Genomic DNA, 22,739 nt, shown 5'->3' with positions numbered 1-22,739 from the left:
TATATATATATATATATATATATATATATATATATTTATATATATCGTTACACCTACTTAGTGAAATTGCGAGACTTAATACTGCTCCTTATTTAGGTACACTTTTGGAGTAAGTCGAACTTGAATCTATTTACTTTTTGCAAGACCTAGACACAGGGCTTTGTGCTTTTGGAATATGGCTGAAGCAAAGAAAAATAATGTTACGATAAAAGTTGGGATGATCGGAGACAGTTCAATTGGCAAAACCTCGTTAATGGTTACATATGTTCAAGGATCGTTTGACGAAGAAAGTACTCAGACTTTAGGTAAATCAATCAAACATTTAAGAATCAGATACTAATGATTAAAATACAGGGGTCAATTTTATGGAGAAAACGATCAGTATTCGAAACACAGATATTACCTTCTCAATTTGGGATTTGGGTGGTCAACGAGAGTTTGTGAATATGCTTCCTATGGTTTGCAATGATGCTGTCGCTATTTTGTTTATGTTTGATTTGTCTAGAAAGTCTACTCTGAATTCGATAAAAGAATGGTACCGTCAAGCCCGTGGCTTCAATAAGGTATGTTACAACACGCGTTTAGTAACAATATATGAATATACTTTGAATGGAATTGGTTTCATTGAATGTATGCTAACTTTTGAAGACTGCTGTACCTATCCTTATAGGCACAAAATACGATCATTTTATGAAGTTTCCTCGGGAAGATCAAGAGGAAATAACAAAGCAGGTATGTAATTGCTACTACTTGGAGCTTGTAAATAACAAAATTAACCATTAGGCTCGTCGATATGCCAAAGCTATGAAAGCAAGTTTAATCTTTTGTTCGACATCTCATTCTATTAACGTTCAAAAAGTATGTTCATTAAATATGTTGTTCTCTTCTAACAGCTAGATATTTAAAATTGTCCTTGCTAAAGTTTTTGATTTGAAATGTACGATTCCCGAAATTAAGAATATCGGGGATCCAATTTTGGAATACGTCGACCATTAGCTTAATTCTTTGGTCTTTTTTTACGTCTAATTTCATCACCATATATCCCTCAGTTATTTATACTCATTCGTTTTTTGTCTTCATAATCTTTATATCATCCTACTTCTCAGTCATGGCAACAAAAATAAAAAAATATTCGACCCGATCAAAAATCTCATTCGTGTAAATATTAATATAAGTTAACAGAAGCGTATCAGACAGTTCGTATTATTTTATCTTTGAGCCACAATAATTTTCCCATTAAACAAAAAAAATTTTATTCCATAATACACCCTATATATTAAACACCACAAATTTTTTTTTTCTAGATTGCTAGTTAGATTTCTAAGCGCTCAATAGTATATCTTCCTATAGTCATATCAAGCTCTTTACCGCGAGCTCTTTGACTCTTGTTCTTCCTCTGTTCAGCCATTCCATCCTTCTTCAAAAGAGTTGCTAAATCAGCTCTATCGTCAACAACAGCCTTTGGTTGAGGATTAGGATGAACAAAAGTGTTTTCAGCTGTAGCCTTCTTCTTATGTTTTATAAGTTCCGAAACAGCAGGGAGAACAAGAGACATCGCAGTAAGTGAAGTAATTTTTGACTGCAAGCCTGAATATAATTCCTGAGCGGTATTTTGATTTTCATTACTAGCAGCAATGCCCCCAACACCCATAGCATCCAACACTGTAGAAGCAGTATAAATAAGGATCTCCATATCGAGATTCAAAGGAACCGATGTCTTCTTACCGGTAATAGAAGCACAAATTAGCTTAAATAACAGATCGAAATCTTCTTGAGCTAAAGTGAGTAGCAACGCTTCTTGAGCTTCCGCGCTATCGAATTGAGAAAGTCTCAGAAGTCCAATTTTTAGAAGCTTTGTCTTCATACTAGACAAAGCCTTTTTAATGGCACAACCAACCTCAAAAGCAGGAAGATCGAGTGTTCGTTCCAGTAACAAAAGAGCCGATTCTTTTTGAAATTTATAAATGCAATTAAAGATAGATCTTGAGGGGTGAAGTCTCAAGATCGAAGAAGTAAACAAACGATTTCTTAAAAGGTAATTTAAAGTAGCCTTAGCTGGACACAAGAGATCCAAATCTTGCTCTTGGTTAGGTGAAAAGAGAATACTTTCTATAGCATGAACAAACGGAATAGGAAGGACGCTGTTTGTTTTTAAAAGTTTCCGGTTAGTAGAGTTTTGAGTCTGAAATCCTTCAACAAACTTCAAAAACTTGGCATCAAAAGATTCACCATCTTTCGTTTGCACAAACGTTTGAAGCTGTTGCAACTCATTCCGCAGGGAGGTATCTTGCAGTTGCACATTCTTTAACAACTGCTCGCAAAGAGTGACGCTGTTCTTTGACTTTGTAAGAGCGCCATCAGCTATGGTTTCAGGCTTTGTTAAAATTCTACCAATTTTCGCTTTTCTCTTTCCAATTGCATCCGCAAGAGACATAACTGACGGCATTGTAAATGGAAGTGATGCAATAGTCTTCTTCTGCAATAAAATGATATTTCCAGAAATAGTTGTATTTGTCTTCGAGCCACTTCTCCTAGAGGGGTTTCCGTTTATGGTCACTGTTATGAATGCGATATCATTTTCCGTATCAAAAACGTCCTGAATAGTACCATATGTTAAATCCCACAAGGAAACCTGATTTTTCGTTTGCACAAGACAAAACTTATCAAATATTAAATCCACATTAGATAAAGCCGGCATATCTTCTAGCTGGAAAGATTTTACACGTTGATATGAACCATTGGATTCATTAGAGGCATAAATGAAAACATTTTTGGGAAAAAAGGCAAATATGTTTTCACAGTTTTTTGTCAGCAAGACGTGGGTAGGAGGACTAGAAGAACCTAATTCAATCGGCTTTGTGTAGAGAAATCGTTTCTCTGATGTGGAAAAAACACTTACATAGAATTGCTTTATCTTTTCGATATTAAGTGCGTAAAGAAGATAGATATTTGTCGTGGTAGTTGAAGAATTGACGGAAGGCAAAAGGTCTTCGCCAATTTGACTTTGAGTCTTTCCGTCCATGTTTGAAGAGTTATTCTCTTCATTTTCTTCTGTTTTCGGTACAACCTGTTTGGATACGCAACCAGTTTGAAACAAAGTAGCCGACCCTTGAATGGAGGCAGCAGACTGAATCATATCATCCTCTGGATCAAGAAACGAAACTTCTCCATTTGTAAAGACAAGTACTAGCTGCCCAGAAGATGCAATGAATTGGATAGAAAATATGGGCTTGTTAGACAAATCCCGAAAACGTACCTCACCATGCTCTTGAAGTTCATTATGCTTCCAGCTTAATAACTTCCATTCACCCCTACTTTTTGCGGATGATGTACAAGCCCAAATGTAATGCGAATTTCCCTCATGGAGGTACATGGGCTTACAAGAGAAAATAGTTTTTTCTGGTAGTGGACAAGATGCAAACAGACGTTCTTCCCTGAGATTATAGATTTCTATTCCATGTTTTTCAATTTGTACTGCTACAAATGATGATGATTCCTGTCCGTTTTCTAAAGCCACAGTACCGCTAGAACGATATCCATTCTTTTTTTCTACGGTAGAGGAAACAGAAACCTCACCCAATAAGGACAATTCACCAAAAGAAGCCATTTCGTCCCTTATTTACAAAACACTCGTGCTAGATTAACAGACCAAACGCCTAATGGCAGTGTTTTGGGACTTTTTTGATTTTGCGAGGATTTGGTGGTGGTAAAAGTCAAGGACCAAAGTGTACGCAAAACACGAATTCCCTTGCTGCAACTGAAGAACTAATTTTCTCGAGAAAAATATCCACTCTTTTATTTGAAACTTCAGTATTTTCAAAGAATCAATAAAAAAAGATAGCAGTTAATTTCCTTTGAAGCCTATAGTCCATACTTTGGAAATATTTGGTTCGTTGTATTTCGTTACAATTTTTTATAATCTATACCGAACGGTACCACACGACGCTATTTAACCTGTATTGAATAAATAAACAAAGAGTAGTTAAATTGGGTCGAGCAGAAACAACTAAATTTGAAAAATTATGCAGTAAAAGGTTGTTTTCTGTTATGAAACTTTTTTTACTCTATATTATACATAAATAACGCTCAAAATCGAATACAACCAGAATTTTGTTTGTTCAACTGCAATATGAGAGTTCAGAAGCAGAAGTCAAAGAAAACAACCTTTCTCGATGGAAAGTGGAAACTTTTCAACTTATTTTTATATAACTTATAGAAAATGCATTGACTATGTTTTTATTTTAAAAGAATCAAAAGACGTAATGTTTGTTTATTTATAGTGGATCACTAGTATATTAAAAAAACAACAAGGATGGTTGTAGTTGGATTTTCTAACAGAAAACATGGCATAATGGGGTTTTTAAAACTCATCCAAATATGAAAAATTTAAAAATTTTATTTTTATTGTTGTTACTTGCCCAATTTACTCATCTCGCTTTCTTTCTTTGTTTGGACGTTTATGACAAGGGAGATCTGGGAAAGAACGATTTTTGCTAGCATCATTATACCTCTGCATAAACCGTTTAAAACTGATGGCAGAAATATACTATTGGGATTGGAGTAATGAAGCAGTATGTTCTTGGATTGAGCAGTTGGGTTTTCCGTACAAATCTATTTTCCAAGGTATGCTACAATGGTCAAGAAGCAAGAGGAAGCATGGGAATTGATTTTGATTGCATTTTCCTGCGTTGGTTTTTTTTCGTCAAAAAGAAAAAGAAAATAGGATTTTGTACATTATAGAGCGAGCATACCTGCTTTCTTCTTATTTACTTCTAATGAAAATGTACACGGAAGGTCAAGATACTAATTAGATTACAATAGAAAACTGCATTTTGGGGAAAACTCTTGTCTTAATTAATTCAAATGATCTTCGCGATATGGGAGTTTTGAGTATAGGTCATCGATTGGATATATTATCGGCTATACACGATTTGAAAGAAAGCCATAATGAACAAGCAAAAAAAGAAAATATGCGTTCTACGCAAGAAACAGATAATTGTGAGGAGACGAATACTCAAGAACGAGTGAAGTTATCGCTGTTGGCTTTAGAAAAGCGAATCGACTACCTAGAAGCAGAAAACGCCAAGCTCGTGAAAACAATCAATTCATTGAATTCCGAGTTTCTTCCTCTTTTGAGAAAGCTTGCCTTGAATTTTAAAGAAACGAAATTTATCAATTCAGATACATGTTCCGAGAACAGCTCAATCTTTCAACCTTCACAATCTTCGCCAACTGTGGCAGGAAGTTTTGATTTGGAGGTTAATGATCAAGCTCCTTTGAATACTACCGAAAGCAAGAAGGTTCCTAAAATGACTGTAAATTCTTCCTACCATGAAGTGTTAACGTCTACCTTACAAAAGTACCGCATTGATCCCAGCACATGGCTAAGCTATGAACTATTACTGAGTTATGACGGAAAAGAGCATCCAATTTCTACCGATATGAAACCTCTCCAGTACTTTAGAAGTCTGCAGAAGCATGGCAAATCGCCTTCCTTCATACTTTCCCGAAAAGCATAATCATTGAACTTTTTGTGTAATTGTTGCCCTTTTTGTTTTTTCCGTTTTTGTGTATTTTCTCTCTAGGAAAGAGAGTATAGAAGATGACTTCTAATTTATAAACAAGCATAAAGAAAAAAAGTAGAAACCTCTTTTTATTTTTTTTTAGAATTACGACGACTTTACTATTCATAACTTCTCTAAACTTCACTTTAATGCAGATTTAATTAACAGAGAAAAATAAACATTACTATTTACATAAAGAAGAGTCAAGGGAGGAAACAGGCTACTCAAACGAAAATTATATGGCAATTAGAGCGTATGAAAAATGAGAACGTAAAGAGAAACATGAATGAATGATGCATAACGGAAACACAAAGGAATGAATCTAAAGGATGTTGGACTCGGTAGCTTCTTTGGGGTGTTCGATTTAGTAAATGGTGCAGGTGTTCCAATTTTCATATACTGAAGAAGAAGACGAAGAAGAAGAATAGGACGCGGTAGAAGGACGGCCAAGGACGGCGAAATGACGAAGAAAAAACTGCACTCTTGGATGAAACCAAAGGAAGGAAACATTGGAGTTGAAGGAATTCATGTTAAAAGATGACATTCTGATTCTTTCGTCTTTTCTTTTTTGTTTTGTTCTCTTTACGCATTTAGAATTGGTCTTGTGAGACAGAGAATCCGGCGATACTGAAAATGTTGGACAAGTTGATGAACCATCACTCAACTGATCAGGACTTCGAATGCTTAATTTTGTATTGGTGCTAGAGCTATCAAAGCTAAACCGATCACTTAAACTGCTTGAGGAAATACTCAGATCGCATGAAGGTACCGAAGTGGATGAAGGCACTGTTGTTTGCAACGTATGTCCCAGGATTTTTTGTATAGATGATTCAAATTCATTAAAGCTCAACGTACTGATATCTAAAGATTCATCTTGTGTCGAAAGAGACGAAGCGCTTGACCAGGAAAACCGGCTGGGCAATTCAGATAAAGATGCTGCAGGCATGGCAGAAAAAAATTGGGCTATTCAACGAAATTCATTTTGCTTAAATAAATTACTTTTATATACCAACAAAGAAACTCATTTGGGTGATTTATGCTTTCCCCTGTTGTTTAGCATGGCATTCCTTTTTCGGTCTCCTATGCATACATTACCAGCCCTGCATCCACCCAGGTCTCTCCGACTTCCCATATACCCCCACACGAGACCCTGAAAGAACTATTTAGGGACTATGTGGGATTCTGGTTGAGCTATCCGTAGGAGGTCGTCTTAAGTGAGGGAGTAGTATGCGATGCTATTGTTACTTCGTGGTTGATACCTGTTCTACGAGGATAGAATACCAAACTGCCTCAGAAAACGAACTTTTTTGATAAACGACGGTCTTTTAGGTTGCAGAGAAGTACTATTTAAAGGAAACTTAGAATTCTTTGGAATGGAAGATTACTTGAAATGTTTCTGCTTTATCTCGGGGGTCGACGATGAACGTAAGTAATGATGATTGACGTTTGAACAAAACATGGAGTCGGGATTCACAAGAAAACTTTGCATGAAACTTTTTTAAGCGACATCTTGTTTGTTTTTGCAAGATTCCTTTGTTCTTAGAAAGTCTCAATTGGTATGGGGACGAATTTATCTGACTCATGTATAGACGACAAGGTACTAGTGGTTGTAACTGCATTCTTGAAACCGCTGCTGGATTCTGGAGTTACTGATATAATACAAAGAATATACGATAGAGTACGTGAACTCGTGTCTGCCGACGAAAATTACACAGCAGTATTTTTTTCTCATGAAAGCAACATCCTTCCTTACTTGAATTTTTGTACAAAGGCATACATGAATATGGACTATTATTTACACAAGCGCGTTAAAGCTGTTCATGTAGTGCACTCGGATTGGGTGTCTCGCATGGCTATCCGTACGCTGCTTAGTTTTGTGAGTCCAAAGTTTTACCAAAAATTCCATTATAGTTCCTCACTCTCTCATCTTGCAAAGCATGTTCCGCTTCAACAATTAAAACTCCCAGTCATGATTTATGAATTTGATCGCACGATTGAGCCTCGGATTTTTTCGAATGCTAGCATCCAGCAAAAATCGTCGATGAACAGTTATTCTTTTCTTACCCCCATACAAAAGTGGTCTCGGCCTCCTAATGCGTTGATTGATGCATGCAGAGTGATTCGAAACTCTTTAGATGTGCAAGGTTTGTTTCGCCGATCATCTTCTAAAAAGCACTTGGATATTCTCATTGAATTATACGAAAATCAATGCATCGTCGATCTTGAAAGCTTTGGTGTGTTTTCCGCCTGTGCATTAATCAAGTATATCTTTCGCTCAACGAGCATGCCTTTGTTTACCAATACGTTCGTTGAAGACCTGTCGAAAGCTCAAGACGAGTATCTCCATGAAACGAATGATTCCCTCGTGTTTCTACGGGCATTTGTAGAAAGAAATATGGACGAAACCTCTCAAAAGGCCGCAAGATACATTTTCTCTCTTTTATTCGAAATAGACAAGCATCAAGAAGAAAACCTCATGAATTCCCAAAACTTGATCATTTGTGTAGGCCCATCTTTTCTCCAGTCCAACGATATAACTTCGTTGTTGGTCATGAAAGAAAAAGAGTCCGGACCTTACTTTAAATTTTTACAACTTTCAATTTTGCATTGGAGGGAAATATTTACAATTTCGGAGAATTGGGATGTGTATTTGTAATGCAGAAATGCTGGGGTCTTTTTCTTTCTACATACAAGAAAAGCATAAAGCATGTCCTTTTATTTATTCATTTTATTCATAGAGTGATTAAATTAATGATGTGTTCAATGTTAATGGTAAGCTATGTTATTTCTCTCCTGATTGAAAACGAAATGGGGTTTCAATTGTAATGGTACATATAATAAAGAAAGCAAACACGAATAATAATTATTATTATTTTAATTAGAATCAAAGGAATTATAAGAACGATAAACAAAACGTGAATTTTATAAGTGATTTTCGCTGCAAGTAATGCCAAGGTAAAGCATAGAAAGTCATAAACTTAACAAGGATAGGATCAACAAAAACTAACGTAGAAAGAGGTGATGGATGAAAAAAGGACAGGCAAAAATCGTTCAAAGAGGAAAGAGAAGGTTTTCAAGGCAAAAATGAATTTCCATCTAAAGGAGAGTCTTTCTTAAAACAAAGGGGAAATCCATTCGGAGAAAAAAGGGAAAGAGGAAAGGAGATTTTTTACTGTGAAGGTTTTTCAGAAGAGTCAGAATCGTTGGATGATGAAGAAGAAGGAGACGATGACGATGACTGGCCAGCACGAAGAGGAAGGTTTAATTGACGAAGACGTTCTTCTTCCTTTGCAACCAAAACTTGCCATTGATATTCACCGGGGTAGTGTTCTTTTGAGCTTGTCTCGACAGGGATCAGCTTGGAATGGTCGGTGGGGTCGGTAACGAGTTTTTCATGGGTGGGAGGTTCCAAACGATTGGCAACCGCGGTGAGGTAAACGCTTCCCAAAAGAACAAGCACAGTAACACCTTGGGCATACATTCTTGCCTGGACGAGTTTCTGAGGAAGGGTATCGTAACGATTGCGAGATGCAGCATACATACTTAAGCCAAGAGTGCTTGCCCAAGTACCCAAAATGATGGGCCACTTGTGTTCATTGTAATAGTACAAAGCCCTATACTTCCAAGGGAGATGTTTAGCGGAGTCATCGACTTCCTTGATTTTGCTGAAACGATTCGTATCGAATCTCAAAGTCGCTTTATCGGCATAAATAACACTGACAGCAGAACCGGCACCAATGACGAGCCAAGCTTTACGAGGGAACGAGAGGCGGCGGAAACCAGGAGAATATCTACTTCCAACAATACATCCAAGGGTACCAAGCGCAGATCCAACGAGTCCACCACGGAAGAGAGCAGAGTAGATGCTTTGATTGAAAGCTTGTGTTTCTTGTTGATCAGCTAGAGTCATATTTGCAACCAGACAGATATTTTTAAAACAAGACGAAATCCGATGAAATAAAATGAATGCAAGTCAAATCAAATCAAATTCAAACTTTCACAATTGTAAAGACAACTGGGAATACAAAGCCCAGTCAAACGTGGAAAATATTGTGAATAGGAAAGAGTAGCTTCTAAATCCCATTCCAATGTCTTTTTATAAATCCGTTGGGATCCTATCCGCGTAATAAAAACCGAATTTCCTCTATCGCCAAATCATTATGCTCACCGAACATTAGACCAACCACTAACTGGCATCTCATCCAAGAATCAAATCTGTTTGGTGAGATCTAAACTTTTTCCAAACCAAGGTTTAAAGAAGCGCACACTTTTATTCGTTATTTTTTTACTGTATATAAACGATGCTTTTATAAAATTTTACCATATTCTGTCGTAATGCGTTATGTGACAAAGAGCGAAAAAAAGTGAGAAGGAGTGAGAGGGCCTGTGTCAGTCAGTGTATGTCATGAATGACTATATGACTGAGTATTAAACAAAGACAAAACGATCAGATCAATAAACAAATGCGCTAAAGGTGTTGTCATTTTCTTTTGGACAGTTACATTTCCTTGTCAAGTCCAATTTACCATGCATTACTCTGAAGGCCCTTTGTAATCCTTTGTAAAAATTTTTTTTTTTTTTTTTTTTTTTTTTTTTTTTTTTTTTTGTGGCTACTTCGTTAAAGAACAATAAAATACTTCATAGTTTTCGCTTGTTTTGATTACAAATATAGTGCTTTTTTTGCTTGTACAATTCAAAGAAGGTTGAAAAATCATTTTCTTATTAATAAACGAAACATTCTTCTCTTCAATACTTGTTTTTCATAGTCGTCTTGTATATATTCTTTGTGTTCAACCACCATGGTTAACACTTTTATCTTGTAAAGATTTGTTCCCTGTTGTTACTTCGTCTTTTTTGGTATGTCAACGTAAGATTTGTGTCCTTCATCAACAACCAACATACCAAGTAAGAAACAAGCTATTTATAGAAATTGATCATTTGCGTCAAGCTCTTCTCTTTTCGTGTTTGGAATTGCTTTGAATTCTCTTCGGAATTCCCTGATCGATTCAAGAAAAGGATCATTCTGTTTCATGACACTTGAGAGAATCGCAAGCAATTTCAACCATCTCATTTTTTGTTTTGTTTTTGCTTCATTTTGAATAGATTTTTGTCCATCTCTTGGAATTCGTTTTCGAAAACTCGAGTCAGTAGTAAGTACCGGAGAAATTTTTCTTTCTTCTTGTTCTTGTTCTTCTTTGTTCACTTGATCTTGATTTGATCCTGTCCTCGTTCTTCTTTTCTTTTTTCTTTTTGAGTGAATCGTAGCGATCCACTCGGTGAGTGTTGCTTTGTCAGATTTCTGGCAATTTGTTACATATCCGTGAATAGTTTTCTCTTTAATCTTTTCTTTTTTTTTTTCTTGTAGACTATGTCAGCGTCGAACAGCCAACGGGGTTCAAGCTTTTTTAAGGATGATGATCAACTTGTTCAATCTCCAGTAAGTTCTCCTTCCTTACAAGAATCCCCACCATCTTCGCCGACTCTTAGTCAAAGATTGCATAATTCAAAGGATGTGCAAAGTCCAAGACTACCCTCTCGTTTCTTACAAAATGATACTGGCTCCACACAGAATGCCTCTTCTCAACATGCGGATTCCTCCATAAAATCGCAAAATGCTACCCCTCCTCATCATTCAACTTCCACAACCCCCGACACGTCTTCCTTACATTCTTCCGATTCTTCTCCTGTTCCATTTCACTTAAATTCTCCTCACATGCCAAAACGAATGGTCTCGGGTGGGTACTTTGCATTACCAAAGCAAGTCTCTTCTTTACGCACAGAGTACCGGCCTGCTTCTGTCCATCACATGCCCAGCTTTCATCCACCTAGTGATAGTGCTCCACCGTCTCCCCTTTTACTTGCCCAAAGTATGAAACGAAAAGGTTCCACAATGAGTATACCTGGACAAACCTCCAGTGTGTATTCGAATCCAAATTCCGAAGGTGAGGGCACTGCACTTGAGGAAAAGCTAGTAATTATTATGGTCGGTCTTCCGGCTCGTGGCAAATCGTACATCGTTAACAAATTGGTTCGATACTATAATTGGCTTCAGTATAACTGCAAAGCCTTCAACGTTGGAAACTTTAGACGGCAGCAAGCTTCTCATCAACGTGACGATGCCTCTTTTTTTGATCCTTCCAATCCCGAAACTTCAAAACTTCGAGAAGACATGGCGATGAACACACTTACTGCCTTGCTTGATTGGTTTGAAAACGAGAATGGTGTCGTCGGCATCTTCGACGCTACCAATAGTACCTCCAGCCGGAGAAAAGCCGTTGTCGAACACTTAAAGAATGTTCCATACGTAACTACCCTTTTCATTGAGTCGATTTGCAATGATGAGCAGTTAATTGCCGCCAACATGAGAATGAAGCTTTTTGGTCCCGATTATAGAAATATGGATCCTGAGAAGTCACTTAGAGACTTTCAGGAGCGTGTTCGGTTGTACGAACAAAAGTATGAGCCGCTCGGAAAATTCGAGGAGGATTTGAATTTACGCTACATTAAGGTCATTAATGTAGGCAAAAAGGTAGTTGCCTTTAATATTCGGGGATTTCTCGCTGGTCAAGCAGTTTTCTTCTTGCTTAATTTCAATCTTTCACCTAGACAGATTTGGGTTACTCGTCATGGAGAGTCCGTGGATAACACTCTGGGACGTATAGGAGGTAATGCTTCATTAACCAGTCTTGGAAAGCAGTACGGAGAAGATCTTGCAATGTTCATTGAAGCAAAGCGTGCTGAATTTCAAGATCGATTGTTTTATGATATGACAAGGGAATCAAATCTTATGCATGGCGGTAATTTTCATGAAAGAAACGAATATCAACCCGATTTTAATAACCAATCTCCAATTGAACCAACAACACCTATTGAGTTGGATCCAGAAGATGAAGAAAAGATTATTAAACCTTTCAGTGTATGGACGTCAATGATGAAGAGAAGCATGGAAACGGCTGCATACTTTGACGATGAACAATATGATATCAAGGCTATGCGAATGCTGAACGAAATTTGTTCGGGTGTTTGCGATCAGCTTACATATGAGCAGATAGAAAATACGTACCCTGAGGAGTATGAAGCTCGAGCATTGGATAAGCTTAATTACAGATATCCCGGATCTGGTGGTGAAAGTTACCTCGACGTTATATATCGACTTCAAAGTGTTATTGTCGAGATAGAACGTATGAAACATCATGTTCTAGTTATCGGACATAGAGTCATTACAAGAATCATAATCGCGTATTTCCTGGGATGCCGTCGAGAAGATATTGCACATCTGAATGTGCCTCTTCACACTGTTTATTGTATTGAGCCACAACCATACGGCACAAACTTTTATCAATATAATTATGACCCGCAGACACGCACTTTCACCCGTGTACCCTTCCATGTCTAATTGAGAAAAAAAAGCCTGAACCGGCATTGGTGTCTAATGATGTTTATGAAGAAATAAACAAGAAAATAATAAATACTAAAAAATCTGGTTTAAAATGCAAGTTTGTTGGTTACTATATTTTTATTCATATTTGCGTTTTGTTATTTTATTACTGTCGTGTAAATTGACTTTAGTTAACAATATTAATAAATGATCTGAATGCCTTTTACCTGCAAGTATCATCACAATAACTTACCAAGAAGAGATATCCTTCCAAGCCTGGACTTGTGTATATATGTTGCTTCTTATCTACAATAACACGACAGCTACTACCATTTTGAAATACTGTTACTGTAACAAAAATTTACATAAAGAAACCCTTTTGGTACATTGATTTTGAGACTATCGAGCTTATACCTTGAAAGCACGAGACTTTCTACGACCACGAGCTCTCTCAAACTTACGACCTTCAGAGCGGACGTGAGGAGCCTTGTGCTTGTGAGGACCGAAACCAAAGTGACGGAAGGCCTCACGAGCATGCTTTCTACCACGAAGGAGAACAGTGTTGCTACCAGTGGGAGCACGGAGAGCAAGTTGATCGAGAGTCATGACTTCACCACCAGCCTTCAAGATACGAGCACGGGCAGACTTGGTAAAGCGAAGAGCAGCGACAGAGAGCTTGGGAACAGTCAACATACGCTCATCGTCGGTAACGGTACCAACGGTAACGACGGTCTTGCCCTCGAGGTCAGAAGCCTTGCGGCTAGTCAAAGCAGCAATCTTGGAAATAGAGATAGGAGGGCGGTTGGTCTTGGATTGAAAGAGACGCTTCAAGATAGTCTTGTTGAAACGTGAGTCAGTACGACGGGCCAAGAAGCGGTATAATTTAACCAAAAGCTTCAAGTACACGTTCTCAGAGGCAGGCTTGCTGCGTTGAGACTTTCTCACGTGGTGTCTCTCAATGTCGATACCCTAAAGACGGAATTAGTCACTTATTCTTAATTAATGCATTTCAAACGCAATATCTTTATTACTTACCATCTTGGCTCGGTGTAGGTAGCATTTCTCACTCAAAAGTTGTGTATTGAATTGTGACTGTTCTGTGTTGTAGGGTAGGGTTGGTGTGTGAGGTTCGACGCCTTTAGTATATGAGACCGAGAAATTGTACTTGGGATATTTGTAATGGAAAAAGATCATAAATTACATACGGCTAATGAATCCCCAAAGTTTTTAAAAAGCGTGCTCGTGTCTGTGCTGTCTGGCGGTACAGGTGCGTCTCTTAGTAGAACTGTAACCAGTCCTTTGGAACGGATGAAAATTATCTTTCAAGTTCAAAGTAATAATGAGTATAATAGCATATTTTCTACAGTTTCCAAAATATGGAAACGGGAAGGCATTCTTGGATTTTTTCGCGGAAATGGAACGAATTGCTTACGGGCATTTCCTTACGGCGCAGTTCAATTTGCTACTTACAGTGGATTAAAACAACTCACATTGCAAACCTCCAGTAGAAATGATTTGAACAATTATGAGAGACTAGTTTTTGGTGCCATTTCAGGAGTTAGCAGTGTCGTTAGCACCTATCCGTTGGATATTGCTAGAACAAGGCTTTCAATACAGACAGCAGGTTTAGTCAAAGTTAGCATGAATGATGGTTGTAATACACATTCAGCGAATCTCATGTCTACTTTGAGAACCATTTATCGTAATGAAGGAGGAATTGCTGCATTATATAGTGGTCTTCCCGCAACTTTACTCAATGTAGTGCCTTATGTATCTATCGTATTTTTCACATATGAATGGTGCAAAGAGTATTTTTTTTCCGGACGGGATCTTAATGTCTTAGAAAAACTCTCTCTCGGCGGGTTTAGTGGATTTGTTGCTCAGACATTTGCTTTTCCGGCTGACGTTCTTCGACGAAGATTCCAAGTAAACCGAATACCTGGCATTGGATACCATTATACAAGTATACCAGACGCAATTGTGAAAATTTACAGCAAGGAAGGCTTGTTTGGTTTCTTCCGGGGATACTTCAGTAATTTGTTGAAAATTATCCCCGTGATGAGTATTACTTGGTATACCTTTGAAACGGTGAATAAGGTATTTTCAAACCTGTAAGAAAAGATATGCTGTAACTATTAACGATCTAATTCTCTTGCTACACGCAACAACTCTTCGCTTTAATGATTATAATCGTAAAACATTTTTTTTTAAGAATAAGTCTTGATTAATGAATGTACGTTAAGAATAAAACATGAGATTAATCTTTTTCATCTCCTTCCTTACTTTAACCAACAATGAGCGTCTAGAGTAAAAGTTTGAAAGGATACATCTGCATCTTTCTTTGGAAAACATCAACAAGGAAGCTATAGCCAAGCCAAAGTACGACAAGCCAGAAAAAGATAAAAAGTGTTTGGCGTTTAGCACCCTGAACTTTTGGAGCAATTACAGCAAGGAAGATTGTACTCATAGTTAAAGCAGTATCTGTATAAAGTTAGTATGGGTTTCTACGAAAAAGCTTGTTTATACATACAGATTAACGAAACAACCTGCACTTCTGCACCAAATTGATATTGTTGTGAGCCGGCTAACCAAAGATTTTCACCATGTTCGCCTCGTTGACTATAAGGACTGAATCGGATACGAGTGAACATGAATCCGCTGCTCAATGTAATGACAGTGATAATGCTAAGAGCAGCCCACACTTTTCTACTGGTGAAAACATTCAAAAGCATTTTTCTGGTAAAGAAAAGAGCGGCACCGCATAAGACGGTCGATACCAGAGAAGCATACTTTTTGGCTGGATCTTGACGGTAAACAATAGGAGCACCCTTGCCAGTTTCTTTCAAAACCAAGGCAGCCAATTTGTCGGCATCAACACTAAAAAGGAGTTAATGAAAACACTCTTACAATATATGGACTCGTATTGCTTACCCATTGCTCAAGTCTGCCGCAATAGGAACGACAGTCTTGGGCTTAAATACCCAGAAGTTGGGAACGGTTTCGATACCGAACTAATTATGTTAATAACCCGTAAATCATAGTGACGGTAAACTCTTACCTGTTCAAACAAATTCTTATTTTTACCAAAGTCCGCATACACGAATCGGATACCGCTGTCCAGACCATATTTTTGCTTGTAAGAGTAAGCTAATGCTTTAAATTGGGGCTCAATAAGGCTAGATTATCAGTAAAACGAACGCATGAGAACAAAATCCAAAGACTTACCGGCAAATTTCACAGTTCATGGTCGTAGCATCGACTGAAAATAATGCTACTGTAGTGTGATCTTGTTTACCAGTGACAATTCGCTGGAAAAGTCTACCAGCGATAGCGATTACTCCATTGTCATCAGCGCGAGAGTTCAAATCTGGTTTTGCAAGACATGCAACCACAAAAAGTGTTAAATAAGTAAGAATTTTGCCAAACTTCATATTGGCTTTGCGTACGTGCGCGTAGTCTAGCAATAAGCACTTAGTTGCGTATTCGGTGAACTTGCCTGGAACGTCACCGAACGGTTACCAATACGGAAAACGGTTTAATCATATATACTGAAATTTAACATGTTTACGTTAATAAACAAATGAGCCAAAGAATGAATTTTTCGTAACAAAAACAGTAGACACATGAAAGAAGAAATTATAATTTACTTGTAAATTCGCTTGACTTTTGAAAAAATGATGGAAATAAAATTTTGCCAAGAAAAGGAAATATTTTGATCATCTAAAGTCTAATGTCAGTAGTTTTGGTTTTGACCATGAATTGCATAATTGGGCGTATCTTTTACTTATATTTTGAAGATATATACTATCGAAATTGATCATTAAAAAAGTGTTGAGAGGATACGTTTCCTGTCTGACGGGCACACTTTGTACTAAAGTAAATTTACCAGAGCGAGTTACTCATTTGGAAGATTGTGATTGAGTCATAATAAACGCCTGAAAAGCAAGTGAAATGCTTTAGAACTAAAAATGAATCTCGTTCAGAGAACAGTCTTTGTTAGTAGTTGGAAAAATCGCTTGATTAGAGGCATAGACTGGCAATTTTCCATCACTAGTCTGAACCAAAAGTTCTTCTACTCTACGAAGCAAAAAAAAAGGAAAACAGAGTCTCTATCTTCTTATAGAGCTTCCTTGGAGAATGATTATTATACTTTCTTAAAGCATGTAGGTTTTTGGAAGTTAGTGAGTAAAAATATCTGGTTACCTATGGATATTGTTTTTAAATGTTTACTATTTCTTAATAAGGAGAAAGGAAAACCATATAGCTACTTAATATGAAGTTGACTGACAGTATCACTAACCAAATTATTTTAGATACATGAAAAGGAAAATATATTTGCACCTGGTCAACTGGTAATCAATTTGGTAAGGAAATCTTTTTTTTTTTTTATTATTATTATTTTAGTCCATTAACATGGCAAGGGTTCTTCTCCAGGAATATGGAACAACGTTGCGTCTGAATATATAGGCTCTGAAGGAAGAGTCGTTTCCGTCGATATAATTCCTTCAAGATCTCCAGCTAACTGTAGCATGATACAGGGAAATTTTCTGAGTATGGCTATCCAAGACGAGATTGTGAAAGCGGGACTACGTGCCAGAAGACTACAAGAAGCACTGGTACAATATGGTGATCCCTCCTCTATACCTTACCTCCAGTTGGCTCTTGAACATGAAGAAACTGCTGAAAAGCAAGAATCGCTTCTTAAGGAATTATGTGCCGATGTCATAATCAGTGATTTGAATCGTCCGTTTCCAATGGTTCAGGGATTTGAATTCTCTATTTCGAAAAGGCCTTACATGGCTATGCGAAACCGTGAGCTATTGACTGTAAAGGATCATTTAGATTCTTTGTTTTTGGCTCAATCTTCATTGGTATTTGCTCTACGTGGCTTAAAACAATCGGGGACCTTTCTTTGTAAAGTCGTAAACGGTCCAAACCTCCCTACCTTGTTAGAAGATTTGACAATGTGCTTTTCCAAAGTTAATAAGCATGTCATTAAAGGTGTCTCTGGGAATGATAATTCGGTCGTTTATCTGTGTAAAGGAAAACGATCAACTCCTCCAATAACGTTACTCAACGTTTAGACTAATATATACTCCTGGTATTTTATAAAAATGATTTAGTGATTGACCATCAGTTCATGCTTCATCTATTGAAAGAATCTGCTGAGCAAGTTCGTTCTGAAGGCAACGGTCTACAATTTTTGTTATATATTTTTGCATCTCTGAAATTGATTTTTTTAAGTCTTTGTTTTCAATTTCCATTTGAAGTAGACGTGATTTGCTGCTGCCCATTATTTCACGAATTAACTCCTTTCGGACGGCTTCCATTTCTTCTTGCTCTTTCTCAGAGACTGTGTCTGAAATAGCCTATTGTTCATTAGAAATGCTGCACTTCAATTCTGGTTTGGTTTACCATTTGTAACAACGTCATTTGAAGACGCTCGTTTGCTTCTTTTAAGCGCTGGTTTTCATTCATAATATCTTTTTCATTGTCTCCCAGACTTTCTGTTTTGTTTTGCTTCTCAGTTAAGATTGTACTACTGGTATTCCTATCTCTTGCAGTACTGAAGTTTTCGTTCATGTAAAGAAAAGGAACATCCGATTCACATAATTCTTTTCTCAATGAATCAGCATCCGAGAAGTATTCTGTATTAATAGAACTTTTGCTCCTTGCTTGGTCCTTTATAGTATAGTTTGAATTGGAACTAGGACGATACTCTTCATTCGGAAGAACAGACGACGATATATTAACTATATCCGTTCGTTCTCTAAGGATAAAATCTTCCATTTTCTCTTTTGAAGCGTAAGGGATTATGATTGTTCAGTTGGAGCGGGTTTCTTAACTCCTTACAGAGTAAACAAACAGTAAACAAACAAACCAGATTTCCGCGTTATCCCGCGCAGTTTTTTTTTTCTGAATATAAATATATTTATTGCGAAAAAAACTATAAATAAAGATCTTTAATAAATGTTTACGACTTCAACTGTGAATTGACTATAAATTAATTTGCAAGAACTATGATTATCTAGATATATTAGCCCTAAAGAAAGAAATATTAAAAATAGATGAATAGTTTTGGATTGGTAGAATTAAAAGACTTGAAACGGATATCAGGAGTCTAGAAAGTAAATCGGGTCATTATAGATCTGCCATAGCAGCATCAACATTGTGAAAAAACTTGCAATACCAACAGGAACAACAGCAAAGACTGTGATTTCTAAGAAATCTAAATTATGTCTGTTTGAAAGAGAATTACCGGCGGATGAAGAAGACGGAAATGGGGCAGTTCGGGTAATGGGGGAAGTAATCCAATCCTGAACGATGTAAGAAGCAGTTTGAAAACAAGATATTGCAATCCAAGCGGGGAGCAAAAGGGAATTATCGCCGTGAGTAATGAAATTGACACTCAAGGAAACAAAGGAAAAGCTGATAACATTGAGGGACAATAAACGGATTATTGTGGGAGCGATTGAATAATGAATAAGCCTAAGTATTAGCTAAAATGCTGCTATTTTCAGTTTCACACGTACCATTTTAAAAGAAATCCCGTAGTTAACACAAAAGACAAGTACCCTGAAACCTAAATCGTGTCATGTTAGTTTGAAATCAGTAAATCTTTATAGTGCTACATACAATTGTCCAGAGAGCAGATGTCAGTGCTAGCCATGCACGACCATCACCAAAAAAGAAAAGGTGCAAACATTTTAAGCACCAATATACAGCAGGAGCTAATGACAAAGTTCTAGTAGCAATGAAGCAAAAGACTATAAGAGGGTGATTAATGCCAAGAGCTTGAGCAGGACGAGGGTTTGAAATGACGGAGCCAAGGTACCGTCTCATATTTTTACCTTTTGGAAGAATAAAATCATATAGAGAAAATATATATCAAATTCGAATTTGCTCATAAGCCAATTACGATGTCAACACACAGACAAAGTATAACGATCACGATTACTCTCAATGTATAATCCAACGTTTTTTTTTTATATTTGGATATAAAAATTTAAGTAAGAAGCGTATGAAAATCAACTGGAAATAACGCAATCAACTATCATAGTCATTTACCCAAATTAAGGAAAATAAGGCTAAGTCAGATATTTTAGAGATCAGAAAAAGAATTCATAATCAATGTTTAAACAATAGACTGTTGAAAAAGAGATTCTGAATGCTTCATACAGTCCTTGGATATTGGCTGAAATTAAAAGCAATCTTAGTGGAGCATTTTACCAACGCTGATGGAAGCCATATCACTGTATTTAGGTATTCTCTGAAAGACTTGCATTTGAATAAACTGAATAGTCCCCAAATAAAGGATATAAAAAAAAAGAAGGATATATAAAATCTACGGTAGGTTGGGGCATCTTGGGATAACTACTAAAAGAACCTTCTCTAATCATTAGTTTTGTTAACATGTCAAAAGCACATGAAATTTATAAAGATCCTCTTCCATTCTTATTAGCGAGACCGCTACCACCTATAATTCCTACAAATCCTCTTACATGGGTTCCCTATATTTATTACTACTTTTTCAGCAGAACCCCTAAACAAATTCCTGTACAATGTACCGTGGACTCCAGTACACGCAGCTGCCTGGTAACAGATAGAGAGGGTATACAAAGACTATGGACTAACGGATTTTTTGGGAAAGGAAATCTTTCTAGAAGTGAGCCTACATGGCAGGTTCGTACAAAGCGATCGCTAGGTCTGTTAGGGTTGGACGAAGACTTAGTGGCTGAAGAAATAACTGCAAGGAGAAGATTGCAAAGAAAGAGATTTAAAGCACAACGAGCATACAGGGAGCAGTGTGCTCGTGAACGCCAATTGTGTATTGAACGTAATGAAGAAATTCCAGATCACCTCAAAGAGGATGCTGAACTACCAAAAGAATTGACAGACCCTATCTCTTCATCCGTATCACCTCAAAATCCCTTTCAAGTTACCGTTGTTCCCGAACTTGAACACCTGCAATTGACATTTCCAGAGGCATTTTTCCTATCTTCTTTAGGAAATCTAACCGTTACTTCTTCGATGAAAGATACATCTTCTATCCCTTTACTCCGTTATTTTGCTGAGATTTCTGCTCAGAATCCAGATTATTCTACCCAATGTTCAAACAAAAATGCGGGTGCTTCTTTTGGTCAACTTGATGCTGCCGCTTACATTCACCCAGATAATTCATTTCTAGTAGATCTTGCTGCTTACTATTACTTTCGCCAACAAGGGTGGGTAGTAAAAGGAGGAACAAAATTTTCAGTGGATTATCGTATGTTTATTTTATAGCAAGTATGAGTTTCTAACTTTTTTTTAGTTCTTTATAAGAGAGGACCTGTGTTCAGTCATGCTGAGTTAGCTATTTTGGTACTCCCTTGCGTGGGTAATTCTCAGAAACGAAATCTGAAATGGCATGAACTTCACTGTCTTAACCGGACGGTTGGTCAAGTAAAGAAGACTCTTGTACTATGCTATGTTCACTGTCCAACACCGGAAATTATGAATGACCTTTGGCAACATCAAAAGAATATGGATCAATGGGAATGGTCAAAATTAATCCTTAGTTACTATACTATTCAGTGCGTGTCATTGCGTCGCTGGGTTCCTGACAGAAATAGGGATTAAAGAGAATAAGAAGATTCAAATTACCATCAATGAAATTAGCGGATAATAGTCGTTTTTTTAAGGAAGTATTTGATTGTAAATATCGAGCATTGAAGTATACCATGCCTGAACCTTTCTCTTTGCATCATCACCTGGAGAACGCATATTCATAGATTTACGTAAATTGTTCGACTTTTTCTGTAAATCTATATGTTCCTTTTCAAGTGTTGAACAATTTTTCTTCAGTTGCTCGAGGTGAAGTTCATCTCTTTCCAATTGAATATTGGTTGATTTTATGGAATTATCGGTCTCGAAAATTTCTTGTTTTAACAAAGGTATTTTTTCTTCTAAATCTGGAAGAGCGGGTATGTTGGTTGTGTCATCTTGGTCTAAGCTCTGTAACTCTTTCTCAAGTATTCTGTAATCGCTCAAGAGTGCTTTCGTTTCTTTAGATTCCTTTAATGTAGCATCATACTTTTCAGCAATTTCATTACAATTAGAAATAATCTTTTTCTTCAACAATTCAACTTCATCCTTTCGTTGCTTTAAACGAGATTTTAGTTCAGATATCGTCGACTCTAATTTTTCATTGTCTTCAGGCTCAACTAATAAAGGAGGATCATCCAGAATCGCACGTAAATACCTTTCTTTTGTTCCTTGCTCGATGTAGGAAAACTTCAGTTGAGAGAAAAATTCTTTGTACTTTTTGAGCTCTTGTTCAGTCGATAAACCTGACTGCTCATTTACGCTGGACGAAGCAGTATCTGCCAATGCTTGTGGTCCTTTTGCTAAAAACGAGTCGATTAATTTTTCTTGATTAGAGAAGGACTCTTGTTCCGTATATGTACGAGAAGTTTCCGACATATTGGATTTTTGATCGTGGCATTGAGAAATTCAATCAAAAATGGAACTTTACATATGATTATTTCAAGGAGAATAATTATTAAAGATCGTAAGTACCTATAACCTCAAAATGGTCGAATTCACCTTTGGGTAGTAAAAAAGTGGTGTAAACAATAGCCATGACAAAGACTGCAAAGAAGCAAGCAATTATTGCATATATGACTTTAGTATCTAAAGAAAATAAAATACTATATAGATAAAGAACATATAAGCAAAGAAAAATAAATCGGTTCTTCTGGAATGCTTAAAAACCAATTTTGCTCAATTCTTGTCATTCTTTTTCGAAATGGAGGATT

The 22,739-nt window shown here is 37.0% G+C and overlaps 15 protein-coding genes across 15 annotated transcripts; 7 read left to right on the top strand and 8 right to left on the bottom strand.

Moving 5' to 3' along the window:
- Positions 1–22: 22 nt before the first annotated feature.
- Positions 23–1,141, top strand: SOCG_02263 (GTPase Spg1). The gene is made up of 5 exons (XM_013160757.1): positions 23–305; positions 355–563; positions 649–732; positions 784–858; positions 898–1,141. Exons 1-5 carry the CDS (start codon positions 176–178, stop codon positions 994–996), a joined length of 597 nt encoding a protein of 198 aa, XP_013016211.1. The 5' UTR covers positions 23–175; the 3' UTR covers positions 997–1,141.
- On the bottom strand, positions 1,096–3,762 carry SOCG_02262 (uncharacterized protein). Its single transcript, XM_013160756.1, has one exon. It carries the CDS (start codon positions 3,605–3,607, stop codon positions 1,313–1,315), a length of 2,295 nt encoding a protein of 764 aa, XP_013016210.1. The 5' UTR covers positions 3,608–3,762; the 3' UTR covers positions 1,096–1,312.
- A 641-nt stretch (positions 3,763–4,403) lies between these two features.
- On the top strand, positions 4,404–5,754 carry SOCG_02261 (adaptor protein Ste4). The gene is made up of 2 exons (XM_013160755.1): positions 4,404–4,623; positions 4,822–5,754. Exons 1-2 carry the CDS (start codon positions 4,533–4,535, stop codon positions 5,517–5,519), a joined length of 789 nt encoding a protein of 262 aa, XP_013016209.1. The 5' UTR covers positions 4,404–4,532; the 3' UTR covers positions 5,520–5,754.
- SOCG_02260 (uncharacterized protein) lies at positions 5,640–6,600 on the bottom strand. Its single transcript, XM_013160754.1, has one exon. It carries the CDS (start codon positions 6,508–6,510, stop codon positions 5,929–5,931), a length of 582 nt encoding a protein of 193 aa, XP_013016208.1. The 5' UTR covers positions 6,511–6,600; the 3' UTR covers positions 5,640–5,928.
- SOCG_02259 (rho-type GTPase activating protein) lies at positions 5,688–8,423 on the top strand. The gene is made up of 2 exons (XM_013160753.1): positions 5,688–6,989; positions 7,154–8,423. The coding sequence occupies exons 1-2, from the start codon at positions 6,938–6,940 to the stop codon at positions 8,218–8,220; spliced, it is 1,119 nt and encodes a 372-aa protein (XP_013016207.1). The 5' UTR covers positions 5,688–6,937; the 3' UTR covers positions 8,221–8,423.
- On the bottom strand, positions 8,302–9,702 carry SOCG_02258 (uncharacterized protein). The gene has a single exon (XM_013160752.1). The coding sequence runs from the start codon at positions 9,472–9,474 to the stop codon at positions 8,734–8,736; it is 741 nt and encodes a 246-aa protein (XP_013016206.1). The 5' UTR covers positions 9,475–9,702; the 3' UTR covers positions 8,302–8,733.
- Positions 9,703–10,332: 630 nt separating this feature from the next.
- SOCG_02257 (6-phosphofructo-2-kinase) lies at positions 10,333–13,157 on the top strand. The gene has a single exon (XM_013160751.1). The coding sequence runs from the start codon at positions 10,933–10,935 to the stop codon at positions 12,958–12,960; it is 2,028 nt and encodes a 675-aa protein (XP_013016205.1). The 5' UTR covers positions 10,333–10,932; the 3' UTR covers positions 12,961–13,157.
- A 103-nt stretch (positions 13,158–13,260) lies between these two features.
- On the bottom strand, positions 13,261–13,980 carry SOCG_02256 (60S ribosomal protein L18; the record flags this gene model as incomplete). Its single annotated transcript, XM_013160750.1, has 2 exons — positions 13,261–13,911; positions 13,978–13,980. 2 exons carry the CDS (start codon positions 13,978–13,980, stop codon positions 13,351–13,353), a joined length of 564 nt encoding a protein of 187 aa, XP_013016204.1. The 3' UTR covers positions 13,261–13,350.
- A 96-nt stretch (positions 13,981–14,076) lies between these two features.
- SOCG_02255 (coenzyme A/diphosphate transporter) lies at positions 14,077–15,168 on the top strand. Its single transcript, XM_013160749.1, has one exon. It carries the CDS (start codon positions 14,122–14,124, stop codon positions 15,055–15,057), a length of 936 nt encoding a protein of 311 aa, XP_013016203.1. The 5' UTR covers positions 14,077–14,121; the 3' UTR covers positions 15,058–15,168.
- On the bottom strand, positions 15,039–16,422 carry SOCG_02254 (oligosaccharyltransferase gamma subunit). Its single transcript, XM_013160748.1, has 5 exons — positions 16,168–16,422; positions 16,001–16,118; positions 15,874–15,953; positions 15,473–15,819; positions 15,039–15,423 (listed from the first exon to the last, which is right to left on the bottom strand). Exons 1-5 carry the CDS (start codon positions 16,371–16,373, stop codon positions 15,245–15,247), a joined length of 930 nt encoding a protein of 309 aa, XP_013016202.1. The 5' UTR covers positions 16,374–16,422; the 3' UTR covers positions 15,039–15,244.
- Positions 16,423–16,528: 106 nt separating this feature from the next.
- SOCG_02253 (SAM-dependent methyltransferase) lies at positions 16,529–18,965 on the top strand. Its single transcript, XM_013160747.1, has 3 exons — positions 16,529–17,105; positions 17,256–17,306; positions 17,364–18,965. The coding sequence occupies exons 1-3, from the start codon at positions 16,911–16,913 to the stop codon at positions 18,024–18,026; spliced, it is 909 nt and encodes a 302-aa protein (XP_013016201.1). The 5' UTR covers positions 16,529–16,910; the 3' UTR covers positions 18,027–18,965.
- On the bottom strand, positions 16,661–18,834 carry SOCG_02252 (uncharacterized protein). The gene is made up of 2 exons (XM_013160746.1): positions 18,358–18,834; positions 16,661–18,311 (listed from the first exon to the last, which is right to left on the bottom strand). The coding sequence occupies exons 1-2, from the start codon at positions 18,730–18,732 to the stop codon at positions 18,081–18,083; spliced, it is 606 nt and encodes a 201-aa protein (XP_013016200.1). The 5' UTR covers positions 18,733–18,834; the 3' UTR covers positions 16,661–18,080.
- SOCG_02251 (N-glycosylation protein) lies at positions 18,857–20,120 on the bottom strand. Its single transcript, XM_013160745.1, has 3 exons — positions 19,579–20,120; positions 19,476–19,525; positions 18,857–19,431 (listed from the first exon to the last, which is right to left on the bottom strand). Exons 1-3 carry the CDS (start codon positions 19,783–19,785, stop codon positions 19,056–19,058), a joined length of 633 nt encoding a protein of 210 aa, XP_013016199.1. The 5' UTR covers positions 19,786–20,120; the 3' UTR covers positions 18,857–19,055.
- SOCG_02250 (tRNA-splicing endonuclease subunit catalytic subunit Sen2) lies at positions 19,608–21,962 on the top strand. The gene is made up of 3 exons (XM_013160744.1): positions 19,608–20,292; positions 20,346–21,208; positions 21,254–21,962. Exons 2-3 carry the CDS (start codon positions 20,356–20,358, stop codon positions 21,559–21,561), a joined length of 1,161 nt encoding a protein of 386 aa, XP_013016198.1. The 5' UTR covers positions 19,608–20,292; positions 20,346–20,355; the 3' UTR covers positions 21,562–21,962.
- Positions 20,054–22,528, bottom strand: SOCG_02249 (Bfr1 binding protein). Its single transcript, XM_013160743.1, has one exon. The coding sequence runs from the start codon at positions 22,402–22,404 to the stop codon at positions 21,619–21,621; it is 786 nt and encodes a 261-aa protein (XP_013016197.1). The 5' UTR covers positions 22,405–22,528; the 3' UTR covers positions 20,054–21,618.
- Positions 22,529–22,739: the final 211 nt, after the last annotated feature.

The sequence above is a fragment of the Schizosaccharomyces octosporus genome (genome assembly GCF_000150505.1).
Source record: "Schizosaccharomyces octosporus yFS286 unplaced genomic scaffold supercont6.1, whole genome shotgun sequence".
Lineage (NCBI taxonomy): Eukaryota > Fungi > Ascomycota > Schizosaccharomycetes > Schizosaccharomycetales > Schizosaccharomycetaceae > Schizosaccharomyces > Schizosaccharomyces octosporus.
This window is presented reverse-complemented; position numbering and strand designations above follow the sequence as displayed.